The sequence below is a fragment of the Pelophylax lessonae genome (assembly GCF_965119305.1).
Source record: "Pelophylax lessonae genome assembly, chromosome: 11".
Lineage (NCBI taxonomy): Eukaryota > Metazoa > Chordata > Amphibia > Anura > Ranidae > Pelophylax > Pelophylax lessonae.
In genome coordinates this window covers 64,974,801-64,992,179 of record NC_138778.1, presented here as the reverse complement: position 1 = coordinate 64,992,179, position 17,379 = coordinate 64,974,801, and the positions used below count along the sequence as shown (strand labels likewise).

Below are 17,379 nucleotides of genomic sequence, written 5' to 3'. Positions count from 1 at the left end.
AGTATGGGTTTTGAGTACTTTATACAACTCTGACCGATTTCTTCTTCACAGGGCTAGATAGGTTAGTGTTACATCGTGGAGATCTAAAGATGCAGGGATTTTAGTGTTAGGGTGGACTTACACTTTAAATACTTTATAGGCTTACTTAAAGGAAAATGTTTAATTTGTTTATTTTTACATGATATGTAAATAGGTAAATTTTGATATGTTTTATTTGATTTATTTATTCTATATTATTTCTGAGTATATAGCGATGCACATTTTTATTTTATAATCGCAATCGGTTTTTATTGCTGTTTGCTATTTGTCCTGTTTACCATTATCATCGAAAGTGAAAGTAAAAGAAAATCCCAAATTTGGGTTGTCTCCAGAACAGGAAGTGAAGGTAGATCTCCCCTAGGGGACACAGATGGGAAAAAAATAAAGCTGATAGGTCGTTTAACCGTCTCTAAAGGGCCATACACACTATAAGATTTTCTGAAGACTTTTTCCTTCAGATTTACCTTTTCTTTGTAGTGCAAGGGCCTGCCAGATTGCATACAAATTGAAAGTGTTTAGGATTGACCTCATATTATATGGTTTTGGTAAGTCTAAAGGAAAAAGTCTTCAGGAAATCTAATAGTGTGTATGGCCCATTACTCTATTCAAAATGAAAAAAAAAAAGAATAGCCTATAGGTCTACTTCAAATGTTTTCTACTTAACCACTTTACCACTGGAGGATTTTGCTGTTTTACGTCTGGGCCACTTTTTGCGTTTCGGCACTGTGCGACTTTAACTGACAATTGCGCGGTCATGCGACGCTTTACCCAAGCGAAATTTACGTCCTTTTTTTCCCACAAACAGAGCTTTCTTTTGGTGGTATTTGATCACCTGTGCCATTTTCACTTTTTGCGCTATAAACAAAAAAAGAGCGACAATTTTGAAAAAATAACAATATTTTTCATATTTTTTTATATGAAATTCCCCCCCAAAAAAATGTAAAAATCAAAATTTTTTATCATTTTAGGCCAATTTGTTTTCTGCTACATATTTTTGGTAAAAAAAAATCACAATAAGCGTATTTTGATTGGTTTGCGCAAAAGTTATTGCGTTTACTAAGGGAAAGATTTCTGTCGTTTTTGGTGTTTTTTTTTAACGGGTAATGGCGGCGATCTGCGATTTTTTTTTGCGGGACTGCGACATAGCGGCGGACAGATCGGACCCTTGACTGACATTTTTGACACTTTGGGGGTTACCAATGACATTACTACTGTAATCAGTGCTATAAATATGCACTGTTACTGTAAAAATGACACTGGCAGGGAAGGGGTTAATTTTATTGGAGAGGGAGGGGTTAATGTATGCCTGGTGCTTACTGACGTGTGTGGGGGGAGGTGACTGAGTGACACAGGGACAGATCGCAGGTTCAGCTATGCTGAACCCTGCAATCTGACACTTCGGAGATCTGCCCGCTTTGTTTACACAAGCAGGCGGATCTCCAGACTCGATTCCCCGACGATCGGGGAAGATCGCCGCTGCTCCTCCCCTGGCCCGACTCCCGCTGTGACTGAAAACAGCGGGAGCGAGCCTCCGGAGAAGGGGGAGGGGAAGGGAAGGGGGAGTGTCTGCCGATGTAGGTCTACGTCGTCAGACCTACAAGAGCCACTTTGCCGCAGTACAGCTCTAGTGAGCAGCGGCAAAGTGGTTAAAGCGGAGTTCCGGCCACAGAATCGTTTTTTTTTAATACCTCCCAAACAGTGACCCACCGACCTTTATATATCAGCTAATCCTGGTTTATACCGTTAAATAACAGTTAGGCAATCATAAAATCTTACTTTATATAATTTTTGCAGAGCGCCGCCATCTTTGTCCGGGTTACACGAGTCCTTAGTGGGGAAATGTCTGCCCTGCTTCCTGCTTCTAGTGGGAGGAGGCCGGTGAATCCAGCGCGAAATCTCGCGCATGCCCGGTACTATACGATCGACATAGTACTGGGTTTCCATAGGGACGGCAGCTCCGCCTAACATCGCGTCATTTCCTGTTTGGAAATAACGCGATGAGAGGAGCGGCCGGCCGCCTACGTCATTGATCATTGCATCCTGGGAGCGACGAGTAAGAACTCCCAGGACGCATTGCGGGACAGGAAGTGACGGCGTGGGCCGCGCGGCCGAGGAAGGAGGAAGTGGAAAGTGGATGTCAAGGTGAGTATATTATCCTCTGTAAAGGTAAGTAAAAAAAAAAAAAAAACGCAGAGAATATCCAATTCTTGCTCATGGAAGGATAAGGAAGCGGATGCCATAAAATGTAAAGACATGATTTTCTGCCCGGTGTTGTAAAATTTTGTCGGACCCGTGAAAAAATCGGACCTCGTCACTTCCGGTTATGGGAGTCTCAAGTGCGCATGCGCACCAGACATTATCTTGGTTTGGTAAACTTATAACACAGAGCGACCAGTTGAATGAGAGGAGGCGGGGCTGAGGTGGGACGGAAGACACCGCCGCGTCATCTGCAGAGCTGAATAGAGGAGGCGGGACGGAGGTGCGACCGTGTAATAAATGTAGGACTTTAGCGACTCCTTGTTTTATTATCTTTACTAATTATCGTATTATTTACCCTTAGGATTTCATTACATTTAGTATTTCTTATTTTGCATTATAGAAATACTAAATGTCATGAAATCCGAAGGATAAATAATACGATAATTACTAAAGATAATAAAACAGGGAGTCGCTTAAGCCCTGCATATATTACACGGCCGCACCTCCGTCCCGCCTCCTCCGCCAGCTCTGCATATGTGCCTCCGTCCCGTCGCACCTCAGCCCCGCCTTCTCTCAATCAGCTGTCCGTTCTCTGTTATAATTTTGCCAAACCTCGAAAAATGTCTTCTGCGCATGCGCACGGACGACTCCTATCAACTGTTTTGTGACGCTTTGTCACCGGAAGTGACGAGGTCCGATTTTTTCACGGGTCCGACAAAATTTTAGAACACCGGAACTCCGCTTTAAGAACAGACTGAAGTGACAGAGCATGTAATATACAGAATGATGCAGTCACACAGGTCATCATACATGTATTGATGTATACTGTCACTCAGTATATAGAAGATGGGGTGAAATTATAAATCGGGTCACATTTCCCCTGGGACCGCCTCCAGTCACATGACCTATCACCACGCTGGGCTGTCTCCGGGCAGGAAGGAGTTAAGCTGTGTCGGTGAGTCGTGCCCGCAGAGGCTTCTGGGTGATGTAGTCGTGGCGCGTGTTCCTCCTCCGGTAGGGGGCGCTCCTCTGTGTTCAGCGCTCAGCGTTCTCTCTGCAGCAGTGTCCGTGTCACCGCCCGCTTTCCGCAGACCACTCCCCTCACACCAAATCTGCACCGTCACCTCTGCACTCCATTTCCCGGCATGCTCAGCGCCGCTCCGCCCTCATCAGCTGCAGCCCTGCTTCGGCTTCCCCAGGTCAGCTGACTGGTGACTTGTGTGCTCTTCAGACTGGGAAACTTGTGTTGTGCTCAGGGGGGTCCGGACATTAAGGTAAGGGGGAGAAGGGGGGAGTGTGAGTGAGGGGACCCCCAGGAGGGGATGGCAGCACGGTGTGCACTCTGAATGGGGCTCCAGTGCCTTGCCTGCCTGTTATTGTTTGCTATAATTGTAGAAGATGAATGGAGACAAGCAAAGTGTCATTAGTTGTGTACTGGGGGCTCATGTACATGGTGCACTCCTCCATACAGTGTTCCCATGACCCCCCCCCCCCCCATAGACATGAGTGGGTGTAGGCAGCTGTACACCGGTATGCGCTAGGTGTATACAGATATGACCCCCCCAACACAGTCTGCGTCCCGGGACTTCCACCCACCAGACATAACTTTATCACCACTGACAAAGTGAATAACATGGGTTATCTGCCCGCAATGGCACCTCTAAGTCAGAGGGATATATTCGGCAGCAAGTAAACATGTTGTCCCTGAAGTTGATGTCTTGAAAACAGAAAAAATGGCAATTGCGGTTTGCTGTGTGGCCGCAGAGCCAGGGTGCCCATGCTGGGCACAGACTAAAGTGCCTACAATTGGCACATGGGCATCAGTATTGGACCGCAGAGCAATGGAAGAAGGTGGCCTGGTCAGATCACGTTTTCTCTTACATTTTATTTATTATTATATAGGATTTATGTAGTGGTAACAGTACTGTTACAATACAGAAGGAATCTAATATGTGGATGACCGGGTGTGTATGTGTGCATTGCATATCTGGGAAAGAGATGGCACCAGAACTCAGTATGGGAAGAAGACAAGCTGGCAGAGGCAGGGTGCTGTTGGGAAACCTTGGGTCTTGGCCTTCATGTGGATGTTACTTGACAGTGCGTACCACCTACCTTAACATTGTTGATGACCGAATGCACCCTTCCATGGAAATGGTATTCCCTGATATCAGTGTCATCATTCAGCAGGATAATGCTCCCTGCCACACTGCAACAATGGTTCATCAATGGTTTGAGGAACACCACAATGAGTTTGAGGTGTTGCCTTGGCCTCCAAATTCTCCAGGTCAAAAACCTATTAGGCATCTGTGGGATGTGCTGGAAAAAACAAGTCTTAGCCATGGAGCCCCCCCACAACTTACAAGACTTAAAGCGGAGTTCCAGCCTCACATACTCACCTGTCCAGCAATGCGGCCGCCCGAAGCCTCGCTCTTCTCCCTCTCTGCTCTCCGGTGCCGGCATCACTGGTGTGGGCACCCGGCTGTGACAGTTTGCGGCTTCACAGCCGGGTACGCACTGCGCATGCGTGAGTTGCGCTACGCGTCGTGATTGGCCGGCAATCTTCTGGGACCTCTGACATGTCCCAGAAGATTGCAGGGAGGGAGGGGGAGAGGAGAACTTCCGCTCAGGGTGCTCCGAGTGGAAGTGGGAGCAGGTACCTGTCAAAACAAGGTACCCGCTCCCCCCCCCCCAAAAAAAAATGACATGCCAAATGTGGCATGTCGGGGTTAGAACTACCTAAAGCGGAAGTTCCATTTTAGGGTGGAACTCCGCTTTAAAGTGGTTGTAAAGTCATTACTGAGAAATCCTGTAATCCCCTCTCTTACAGTAAGATATCATTATCTGTGTTTTTTTTTTTTTTTTTAAACGTATTCAGCAAAATACGCTTCCCATTTTTTAATTTTTTTTACAGCGCAGCTGGGCATTCACATGACCTGCCGGCACTCTCCTTCCCAAATCGGAGCACTACAGCTGGCAGGACTGAGATTCTCCGCTGACGTCAGCCAGGAGGAGGACAGCGGGAGGTCACGTGAGCGCTCAGCGACACTGTAAAATAAGGTATTTTGTGGAATAATTTAAAAAAATAAACACAGATACTGCACATTATATCTTCCTGTAATAGAGGGCATTACAGGATTTCTCAGTAGTAATTTTTACAGCTATAGCAGGGAGGAGATGGATAACACACAGACTCCCGAGCTGACAAGCAGGGAGAGAGAGGAGAGACTGTGGAATTACGGAGGCAGGTAACCTGACCACGGTAAACAAGGATCAGCAGCCATGATTTCTGTGGTCAGCACAATTAAGGGGGCACAGAAATGGGCAGGATGAACCAGGTTTTTTAGAATATTGAAAGGGACAAATGATCAAGCACTATGTTGTGTATCCTCAAAGCATGTGCAGAGCTTTCAGCAAGCTTTTTTAAAGCTTTTAACCACCTTCCGGCCAATCACATACCTGGTACGTCGCTAGTCTTCAAGTGGTTGTACTGGGATGCTGTCTGCAGCTGCAGGCATCATCAAAGTACCGTTCTTTTAGAACAGTCAGTCAGCTCTCTTGTAATATAGCAATTGTAGAGGTTTACTAGCCGCTCAATTTGCTATTACAGGCAGCGGGAGGGGATGTCCCTTCCTCTGCCTTTTGCGGCTTGCACCAGTATTGCTTTCACTTTGAAGCCGGTCTCCGGCTGTACAAATCACACACTGCAGCACACTCATTCTTTGGATGTTCTTAGTACGCACAAAGAGCTGAACTGAGTATGCATGATCCCTTAGTTAGACTAAATTACCTAACTATATTCATTTACGTAGGCTGGCAGCAAAATCCTGCATAAAAAAAATTTGACTGTATATGTATGATGTTTGTGCTGGTGTTTTCATTCGTACAGTGTACATGGACCCTATTGGGCGCTGTTCAGGGCCGAAATGTAAATATCAACATCAACTGGTGATTACACACTATTGGTGCCGGTTCACATTTATGCGATGCGGGAACGCTGCGAATATACAGCGTGTTCCCGCATCGCATCCGCACCTCTGGCAGTTCACACTGCCATATGCGATACGCAGGGGGTGTCAATTAAAAGTTAACGACACCCCCAGTTGAGATCGCATATCGCAGTGCGATCTGCAAGTTCGCACAGAATCAGATCGCACTAGTGTGAACCACTATGCGATTCGATTTTCCTGCGAATAAAAAAAAAAGCCTCATGTGCGAGTTTAGTGCGGATGCGGTGCGAATTCAGCCATACAAAGTGAATGGCTGAAATTCGCACCGCACATGAGATCGCATGTAATTTAGGAGCAGTGAGCTCCGAATTACATGCGATCTCCGCAATCGCACTAATGTGAACCGGGGCTTAGGCCTCATGCACTCTGAATGTCTTTACAGCTGCTGTTTTTGGCGTCAGATGTTTTTTTTTTTCTGCAGCCAGTGAACTCCCAGCATGTTATCCTATGTCTCCATGCACACATACGCTGTTATCAGCCGTGTTTGCCAGGGGTGTTTTCTGGCTGGGAAAAAATCCAGAACTAGTGGAATTTAGGAGGCGTTTTTCAGCTGTAAAAAGGCTCTAAGAGCCAGTCCACACTAGCGTGACTTGTCAGCCTGACCAGTCGCGGTCCATTGACCGCTACAGGACCAGTTCTAATAGGAGCGACACAAGTCGCTCCGACTTAGAAAAAGGATCCTGTACTACTTCGTGGTGACCTCGGAGCGACTAGCATAGACTTCCATTATGTGAAGTGCCTGCAAGTTGCTCCGAAGTCGTGGTACATGGTAATGCACAAGTCGCCCCCGAAGTAGTAAGGAGTCGTGTCGCCATAGTGTGAACCGAGCTCTAATAAAAACGTAAAAACATGGCTATTCTGCATTTATCAACGTTTGAGCCGTAAGCCTTTGTGGGAATCTAGTTTTGCTTCAACCAGTGTTTCTCAACTTCGGTCTTTAGGGCACACTAACAGGCCAGATTTTAGGTATTACCTTGGGGAGATGCAGACTAGAATACTGCAATCACTGAGCAGCAAATGATATCACCTGGGATGTATTTCAGTTTTCTTGCAAACCTGGCCTGATAGTGTGCCCTGAGAACCGGAGTTGAGAAACACTGGCTTTAACGCTACAGCAAAAAAAAAAAAAACTGAAAAACTCCTCCTGCACATTTCTTACTGACAACATTCAGTGTGCATGAGGCCTAACTGCTGATTACGCACTATTGATGTTTACATGTCACTACTGAATGAGTCATTGATAGGGCAGCATGTGCGCATAATGACCTCAGATAATTCTGAATGGCTAAAGGCCAATGTTATACTCTACATTCATCAATTACTTTTTCAGGGCCAACATTTAAACTTCAATAGTGTGTAACTGCTGCTGTTATACTGCCGCTGGCTATACTGTGTTGATATTTGTGTCAGCCCTGAGCAGTGACGGTGGCCAATAGGGTCCGTGTTCACTGGTAAACATTAGCAACATCCTTTACATGTGTACAATGTAAAATATGGCCCAGGATACAGTTTTTTTTTTTTTTTTTTTTTTTTTTTTGTGTGGGGTATTTTCTTTTCGTAAATCACAGGATACAGAGCTACAATCATAACATATGGGTTATATAGCCACCTTTAAGTGAAGGACACTGGCAACTAATCAGAATTAATGACCCCCCCCCATATAACCCCTCCCATACTGGAAGTACCTCAGTTTTTTCCGCCAGTGTCTAAAAGGTGAAGGTCGTTATGGAGAGGTGCTCCACATGTTATGCTTCAAAGAAGAAGAAAGAAGATTATGCTATCATACCCCACTCAAAGATCACTGAATCTAAGGGGTTAGCTATCGGATCCAGCTAAAACAGTCAATGGACTAAAAAGATGGTACCTGAGTTTTGGGAAGCAGATACGAGATTTTGCCTGTAACAATGTCCTTTTTAGGCGCTGAACCCTGGGATCCGGACACTTGGAATATCAAACTCCAAAGGTGCTCCATGCAGTCTGCTCTACAGGTCCCAGGCCGTGGCCCCTCTTTATAGGGGACCCAGTCCTTGAAGGTCTTTAAGACCATGCTCACCGTGAAGAGTTAAGATTGGATCCTTGCTTATTCAGGCGGTCCCCTGGTTACAAACATCCAACTTACAAACGACTCCTACTGACAAATGGAGAGAGACAACCGGAAGTTAGGAGAAATCTAGTCCTAGGAAGGGAAATTCCCTCCTGTAAGAGTTCTCATGGGAAAAAGGTATCCCCGCTGAAGCTTTATCTCTAATCCTTGTTTCCACAACAACCCAAAATTTTCAAAATCCAGTGGTCATAGGGACAGAAAGTGAGGTGAAATCTTCTGAACAGGGGTACAGACAGCAAAACAAATGGTACAGGGGTGTTAACCCTTCCCTATGCTGACAATGACAAAAAAGTGATACACAGCGCAAAATGGGGTATACAAATAAAGTGACAGATGCTTGAATAATAAATAAGTAAAAAAGTGCAATAGTGCAACCTAATTATTTATCAACCTCACCCTAACATGAATAATTAGGTGAAGTGCTTCAATAGTGCAAATCGGGTACAAATGATAATTGTAATAAATAATACATACGTAATCTATAAATCAATAAAACTTGCAATTGTGCATATATAAATTCATTACATAAATAAAGTCCAAAAAAAGTTCAGTTCTCTAAGCAGGTAGCCAGTGAAAGTGCAGTGTGCTTAGGTGCTCCTTATTACGTAAATCGGTGACAATCCGTGCCAAAAATAAAGTGCAATGATGTGAGGGTCCACTTCCTATGGATACTTCCACTTACATAGTTACATAGTTAGTGAGGTTGAAAAAAGACATCAGTCCATCCAGTTCAACCTATGATGTGTGTGTGTTTGCTTTTAACCGTACCTTGTGTACCCCTGTATGTTTTGGTCTTTAAGGCGTCCATCTAATAGTTTTTTGAAACTATCAATGCTCCCTGCTGATACGACTGCTTGTGGAAGAGAATTCCACATCCTTACCGCTCTTACAGTGAAGAACCCCTTACGCACTTTAAGGTTAAACCGCCTTTCCTCTAGTTTTAGTGAGTGGCCACGTGTCTTTTTGTATCTCCTTTCACTGAATAGTTTGTTCCTTATGCTAGGGTCACCAGTACAGTATTTGTACATTGATATCATATCCCCCCTCAGTCGTCTCTTCTCCAGAGAGAATAGGTTCAGTGCTTGTAGTCTTTCCTCATAGCTGATGTCCTCCATTCCCCTAATTATTTTTGTTGCCCTTCTCTGAACTTTCTCCAGTTCCAGCACATCCTTCCTGAGGACCGGTGCCCAGAACTGGACAGCATACTCCAGATGTGGCCGGACCAGAGTCTTGTAGAGAGGGAGAATAATCTCTTTATTTCTGGAGTGAATCCCCTTTTTTATACATCCCAGTATTCTGTTGACTTTGCTTGCGGCGGCTTGGCATTGCATGCCACTGCCAAGCTTGTTGTCTACAAGTACCCCCAGGTCCTTTTCCATCCTAGACTCACCCAGAGGTTCCCCCCCTAGTGAGTAGCTTGCTTTCTGGTTTTTGGCCCCCAAGTGCATTACCTTACATTTTTCAACATTAAATCTCATCTGCCATGTAGTTGCCCACCCCGTTATTTTGTTCAGGTCCGCTTGCAAGGTTTCCACATCCTGCATAGAAGATATTGGCATGCCTAATTTAGTATCATACCAGACTGCCAGGACCCCTTAGCAATATTGCATGTGGGTCAAACACGCTTAGTCCGGGGATCTTTGCTTTTAGGGCTGGTCTGTTGGACTCCAGTAATCAATCTCTCCCCGGTGGGCCAATAAGTATGTGACCATAAGGAAGGAAGTCTCGGAATAGTGTAATCCCGTTTTAGATAATTTATTGGATAAAGCATAAAATAACACATTTTAGGAGTAGAAAAAAGCCTTGCAATAGTATAATCTCCTATGCAGAGGAGACTTCTGGATTTGCGGCGTGGCCTTCCCTATGCTATCCAAAACTTTAAAAAATTATTATTTTGGCTAAACATAAAAAATGTACCTGTTCCGACTTGCAAACGAATTTGACTTAACAAACCTACAGTCCCTATTTTGTGTGTAACCCAGGGACCGCCTGTAGCAGTTTCCTGCGGCAGGACTAGTGAGTCCATTTTAAATATTTACACAGCAAACAAAAAACCTTAGGCCCCTTTCACACGGTCCGCATTCCATTGCGGACCATGCTCTGGTCAGTGGGGATCGATCCGCCGATCCCCGCTGAGCCGGCGGATGTCAGCTCCGTCTCCGCGCTGTGTGCGGAGAGGGAGGTGTCAGAGCCCCGCTGCTCTCTATGGGGAATCGGATGAGAGCGGACCGCCTGTCCGCTCTCATCCCATCCGATCCCCAGGACGGATGGAAAGTAGGGTTTGCATCCGTCCAGATTTCACAGACCGGATCGGATGCGGATGGCAGCGGGTGTCAGCGGACATGTCACCGCTGACATCCGCTGCTCCATAGGGCTGAATGGGGCATCCGATCATAGTACCAGTGCATCCGGACCCAGGCCTTCGGGGCCAGGTCAGAAAAAGCCCTGGGCCCAGAGATCAGCCAAGTCTTCCTCTGGGGGGGAAGGCTCCTGCAGTTCTCAGGGGCATGGGTGGAGTTGATTCAAGACAACTGGGTTGTCTCCACCGTTTCACAGGGATACAAGCTGGAGTTTTGGGTGTTCCCGCATCCTCGGTTTGTAAGGTCAAATATACCAACAGCTCCACTAAAAGAAAGCTCTCTTTCAGGCATTAGAACAGCTGAGAGCTCAGAGGGTGATAACCGAGGTTCCATTAAAGGAAAGGTTCAAGGGTTTTACTCAAACCTATTCGTAATCCCCAAACTAAATGGGAATCTGAGACCTATTTTGGGTCGCAAGGCGCTGAATCAGATTCTGAACATTCATTCTTTCCGCATGGAATCAATTCATGCAGTCAGTCGGGCTCTGAAATTCTGGACGCCCAGACTTCGGGGTCACCCTGTCAGGGTGCAATCTGACAATGCCATGGCTGTGGCTTATGTCAACCATCAAGGAGGCACAAAGAGTCTATCGGCCCAGAAAGAGGTGGACATTAGCCTGTCCTGGGCAGAGAAGTTTGTGCCGGGCCTGGCAGCAGTGGAATAGAGCACTGGCAGGCAGATTACTTGAGCCGTCAATCTTCTTCTTTCTTCTTTCTTCTTTCCAGATGTAGATTTGTCCGATATTCCACCCTACTATACAGACTCTAAATTTGAGGGCTTGGCTATTGAAGCCTTAATCTTGGAAGAACAGGGTGTGTCTAGCCCAGCAGTTCATACACTGATAAATGCCAGAAAGCCAGTCTCTAGAAATATTTATTACAGGGTTTGGAAATCCTACATTGCCTGGTGTGAAGCCAGGAAATGGCATTCCCGCACATATATTATCTGGAGACTTGTATCCTTCCTGCAAGCAGGGGTAGATATGAAATTAGTCCTTAGCACAATTAAAGGGCAGATTTCAGCCTTATCACTTCTTCTCCAGGAACCGATCGCTTCCCATTCGTTGGTTCAAACCTTCGTCCGGGGAATACTTCGTTTGCTTTCACCAGTGAAGCCACCGTTGAACCTCTGGGGCGGGTTCCCCTGGTTCTTTTGACCAAGAAACTGTTCTTTTTAATGGCAATAACTAGCAGCTCTTGTATAGAGCCATTCTTGATATTTTATCAAGATGGGTGATTTTACGTCCTCACCAAGATTTTTTGCCCAAGGTAGTGTCCGCCTTTCCTTTGGATCGGGACATTATACTACCTTCCTTTTTTCCAGATCCTCACTCAGAGGAGGAAAAGTTATTGCATTCCCTTGATGTAATGCGTGCACTTAAAAGAGCTTGTTTGTGCTGCCAGAAGGCCACAGGAAGGGAATGGCAGCATCTAAATCTATGATTTCTTTTGGATTTGCTAGGTTATTACCCAGGCATATGGTTTAGTAGGAAAGGAAACACCTTTTCCTGTAAAGGCACATTCTACCAGAGGAGTAGGTTCCTCTTGGGCACATCGCCATCAAGCCTCTATGGCTCAGATTTGCAAGGCCGCGACCTGATCGTCGGTGCATACGTTCACTCGTTTCTATAGTATAGTAGATAGAGTGGATGTTGTGACCCAGGAGGAGTCTGCTTTTGGCCTCAGTGTGCTACAGGCGGTGGTGTAATCCTTCTGTTAAGAGTCAAATGGCGGTATTTTTTTGGTGTCTCCCCTCCCCTCAGTTGCATTGCTTTTGGGATGTCCCATATGTTATGATTATGGCTCTGTGTCCTGTGATGTACGAAAAGCAAAATTGATTTTTAATTCATACTCATAAAATCCATTTCTTGAAGTACATCATGGATCCCTCCCCCTCTTCTATGGGGTCTTTTTTTGCTTGCTACAAAACCTGAGGTACTTCCTGTATGGGAGGGGTTATATAGGGGGTCATCAATTCTGATTGGTTGCCAGTGTCCTTCACCTATAGGTGGCTATATAACCCATATGTTATGATTATGGCTCTGTGTCCCATGATGTACTTCAAGAAATGGAAATGGATTTTACAGGTAAGTAAGAATTAAAAATCATTTTTTTTCTATTAAGTTGAATATTGCAGTGCAACATTAAGCTGATAGGCACAACTCTGTGAATTGGCCCATAGCCTTCTTTACTGCTGCGTAGAGGTTTGTACAGAACTGTACAGCATATTCATCTGTAGGTGGAGTTTTTGATGCTTGCGTGAAAGAGCCCTTAAGCTTCCTAGATCAAGTTCTCCTGCATTCAGATGCCTTTGCGCGTGTTTACACATTTTAGTTGCCTTTAGAGTTCTGCTTATGGACACACACACAATTTATTTATTTTTTTTTCTCAACTCGGGTAAACTTTAATGCGGGTGATTGCAGGTGATTATACAAAAAAAAAATATGAAAAGAAATCTCGCCAATGTTTTTCCATTATCTAAGTTTATTACACGTGATATATAGAAATAATAAATATTTATATGCCGTGTGTGTAAAGATATATTCTCTATCTTTCTTTCTTTTTTTTGTCCAAAAAAACCCCAAAATAAATGAATTCAACAGGAGAATCTCCATCAAGGTTGATGGTATGAAACGCCTAGGTGCAGACATTTCCATAAAAATATCCCATCGTTTGTAGACGCTATAACTTTTGTACAAACCAATCATTATACTCTTATTGGGGATTTTTTTTTTTTTTTGTAGCAGAATACACATTGGCCTAAACTGATTAAGAAATTAGATTTTTTTTTTAACTTCCCCCTTTTTTTTTTTTTTTTTTTTGTCAGTCGCAAAAAATAAAAACCACAGAGATGATCAAATATCACCAAAGGAGCTTTATTTGTGAGGGGAAAAAAAGGACTTCCGTTTTTATTTGGGTACAGTGTTGCACGACCGCCTTGTCAGTTAAAGTAACACAGGGCTGTATCGCAAGAAATGGTCTGGTCATGAAGGGGGGGGGGGGGGTAAACCTCTGGAGCTGAAGTGGTTAAAAATAGCAAACAAGGTATACTTACCTGCTCTGTGCAGTTGTTTTGCGCAGAGCAGCCCAGATCCTCCTTTTCTCGGGTCCTTCGCTGGTGCTCCCGGCTCCTGCCGAGTGCCCTCACAGCAAGCTGCTTGCTTTGGGGGCACCAGAGCCAAACTATTGCTCCAATGCCCCCCCCCCCACTGCTGTCTGTCAATGAGGAGGGAGAGTCCCAGACAGCCGAGGCTCTCATGCAACATCGCTGGATCCAGAGGGGGCTTAGGTAAGTATTAGGGGGGATGCTGCACAAAGATTTTCATCATAATGCATAGAATGCATTAAGATTAAAAAAACAAAAACAAAAAATCTTCTGCCTTTAGAACCACTTTAATGCATTCTCTGCATAAAGGTAAAAACCCATCTGTGCTGCAGGATTCCCCCCCCAGTTCACCCTTATACTTACCTGAGCCCGATCTCAATCCAACGATGTGCATGAGAGCAGCAGCTCTCTACCTCCTCATTGGCACAGATAAAGCAGTGGAAGCTGTTAGCTCCTGCTGTTGTCAAACACAGATAATGAGGATTGGTTCTGGGGCCAAGTCACGCTCGGTGTGTCTTTATGGACACACAGAGCGGGGCTCTGGAGCGAGTACCCACAAGTGCCCCCATAGCAAATAGCTTGCTGAGGAAGAGGAGCCGGCGGCGGAAGGGGGGGGGGCCTGTGAAGAGGTAGCTCAGGTCTGCTCTCTGCAAAACCATTGCACGAGGCAGGTCAGTATAACACGCTGTTTTAAAGCAAAAACATTTTAAGGTTTACAATCGAATGTTGATGGTCCTCCGCCCATCAACTTGCTAATGAGTGAAGTACCCGGAAATGAAAAATCTGAGCAGACTAAATCTAATTAAAATTAAGGGAGGCTGTAAATCGCAATGTTTTTATTATGTTGGAAAAAATACAAAAGAAAAACCTAATACAGTAAAACCTTGGTTTGAGAGTAACTTGGTTTAAGAGCGCTTTGCAAGACAAGCAAAATTTTCAAATAAATTTTGACTTGGTTTACAAGCGATGTCTTGATATACAAGTAGCTTCAAGTCACAGCTGAGTATAAAAGAGAAGAGAGGCGCCTCTAAGTGTAGCAATATGGTTACATTTAATGAAGGTACAACATTTAGCAACTCACATGGTTGATGATTGGAACAGGCACATCTAAGTATGCAGGCATCCAGGCTAAAGCTGTCCACATAGACCATCCTCTGCACCGCCATCTACGTCATCCCTTCCATGCTGCCCCTCGCTTTTAGATCCCTTTACTGCAGGGTGGTCTTCCCGGTCAGGATTACAGACTGGCAGCCGGCGGTGCAGAAGATGGTCCATGTGGACAGCTTTACCCCGGATGCCTGCATACTTAGATGTGCCTGTTTTATTCATCAACCATGCGAGTTGCTAAATGTTGTACCTTCATTAAATGGAACCATATTGCTACACTTAGAGGCGCCTTTCTTCTCTTTGATACTCTGTAGCTCCTACTGGATTTTGCTTCTTATCCCCTTGTGGAAGTGGCTATTTGTGGATGGACATTTTATGGTTATATAACCTATCGCAATGCTATAATCTTTTTATATGGACTATAAACTGAAGGACTTATGAATAAATGGTTGTGGAACGAATCATCTGAGTTTCCATTATTTCTTATGGGGAAATTTGCTTTGATATAAGAGTGCTTTGGATTACAAGCATGTTTCCGGAACGAATTATGCTCGCAATCCAAGGTTTTACTGTACTGTATTTTGTTTTAAAAAAAAAAAAAAAAGCAAAATGATAAACTTATATTTATTGCTAATAGCGATTTTTCTCTTTCACCCTTTGCACAGGCTTGTGTCCTCTGTTCCTTTTTTTAAAGGGAGACCATCCTAAAAGAGAAACCATGACTCCAGAACAGAAGAAACTGTTGAACATCTTCATCTTGGGCTTTGCCTTTATGTTCATGTTCACTGCCTTTCAGACTTGTGGCAATGTTGCGGTATGTCTTTAAGAAGAATACTTCTCAATGTCGTCTTACACATTGTGTTTCAGAGGAGACCTGTTAGTTCTTTTATCACTTGTATGTCTTAATTTGGGTAAACTGATCCTTTGCCTATAGATATGTTCTGTTGGTTTTTAATTTAAGGATCCAGAAATCCAATTTTTATTTTTTGGGATAAAATGAGGAAACGTAAAAAACCCCTGTCGGGGTTTTTATTTTTTTTGCTGATTGTGCCCTTGCTTGAAAGAATCACACATGGTTTGTTCCGGTGACACTTGTCACCAGGTAGGAAAATGAGGGAGAAATTAGCCCATTAGATTTAATATTAGGTATTGAGGTACCTCATCCCTAGTCGAATTCGGAAAGGTAGCAAGATGTGGGGCCAGGGTTGGGATTTTAAGGGTACCGTTATATAACTAATAAGAGAGATGTATCTACAAAAATATCTAAAAAGTATATAATTTTATTAATCACATAGAGTGAAAAGAATACAGATACAAATACAAAGACATTACTGTTACAAGATAACATGAAACATCATCATGGTAACAACATAATTGATAAAATATCGTCAGAGATAATTTCCTTGAAATTGTGGACAGGACTAGTCAGAGGTCACAGTCAGTCTGGAGGTGCCAGGACTGGTGTGTGTCCCTCTAGTCAGTCCGATTACCACTACCCGACATGTTTCGCGGTATATACCGCTTCTTCAGGGGTACAAGGGATGTAACTTGATAAAAAGCCACTAAAAAATGACAAAAATAGATACATGGTTATCATACATATATGAGCGTACATACATATACATGTTCGTTTTGCTGTTTCGAATATCAGTGTGTGTCTCAAGTATGGAGCAATTGGCGATAAGCCCCTCCTACTTCTGACACGGGTACGTCATTTATTCGATCACATGGTAGACATTTTACTTACATGAGTATACAGGAAGAATAATCTACACTGGCATGTAGGCCAAGGCATATATATGATACTTCCAGTGGTGGAACTGATGGTTCATGGCAAAAATTTTTGACGACCGACGCCTATGCTCCGTTTGCCATGAACCATCAGTTCCACCACTGGAAGTATCATATATATGCCTTGGCCTACATGCCAGTGTAGATTATTCTTCCTGTATACTCATGTAAGTAAAATGTCTACCATGTGATCGAATAAATGACGTACCCGTGTCAGAAGTAGGAGGGGCTTATCGCCAATTGCTCCATACTTGAGACACACACTGATATTCGAAACAGCAAAACGAACATGTATATGTATGATAACCATGTATCTATTTTTGTCATTTTTTAGTGGCTTTTTATCAAGTTACATCCCTTGTACCCCTGAAGAAGCGGTATATACCGCGAAACATGTCGGGTAGTGGTAATCGGACTGACTAGAGGGACACACACCAGTCCTGGCACCTCCAGACTGACTGTGACCTCTGACTAGTCCTGTCCACAATTTCAAGGAAATTATCTCTGACGATATTTTATCAATTATGTTGTTACCATGATGATGTTTCATGTTATCTTGTAACAGTAATGTCTTTGTATTTGTATCTGTATTCTTTTCACTCTATGTGATTAATAAAATTATATACTTTTTAGATATTTTTGTAGATACATCTCTCTTATTAGTTAT

General features: G+C 44.0%; 1 protein-coding gene across 1 annotated transcript in view; it reads left to right on the top strand.

Moving 5' to 3' along the window:
- Nucleotides 1–3,484: 3,484 nt before the first annotated feature.
- The window catches only part of MFSD11 (major facilitator superfamily domain containing 11), a 153,844-nt gene continuing 139,949 nt past the window's right edge, over nucleotides 3,485–17,379 (top strand). Inside the window, exons 1-2 of the mRNA XM_082271200.1 lie at nucleotides 3,485–3,512; nucleotides 15,587–15,735. Of these exons, the coding sequence (XP_082127326.1) occupies nucleotides 15,640–15,735 (96 nt within the window). The 5' untranslated portion in view covers nucleotides 3,485–3,512; nucleotides 15,587–15,639. The remainder of the gene's footprint in view (nucleotides 3,513–15,586; nucleotides 15,736–17,379) is intronic.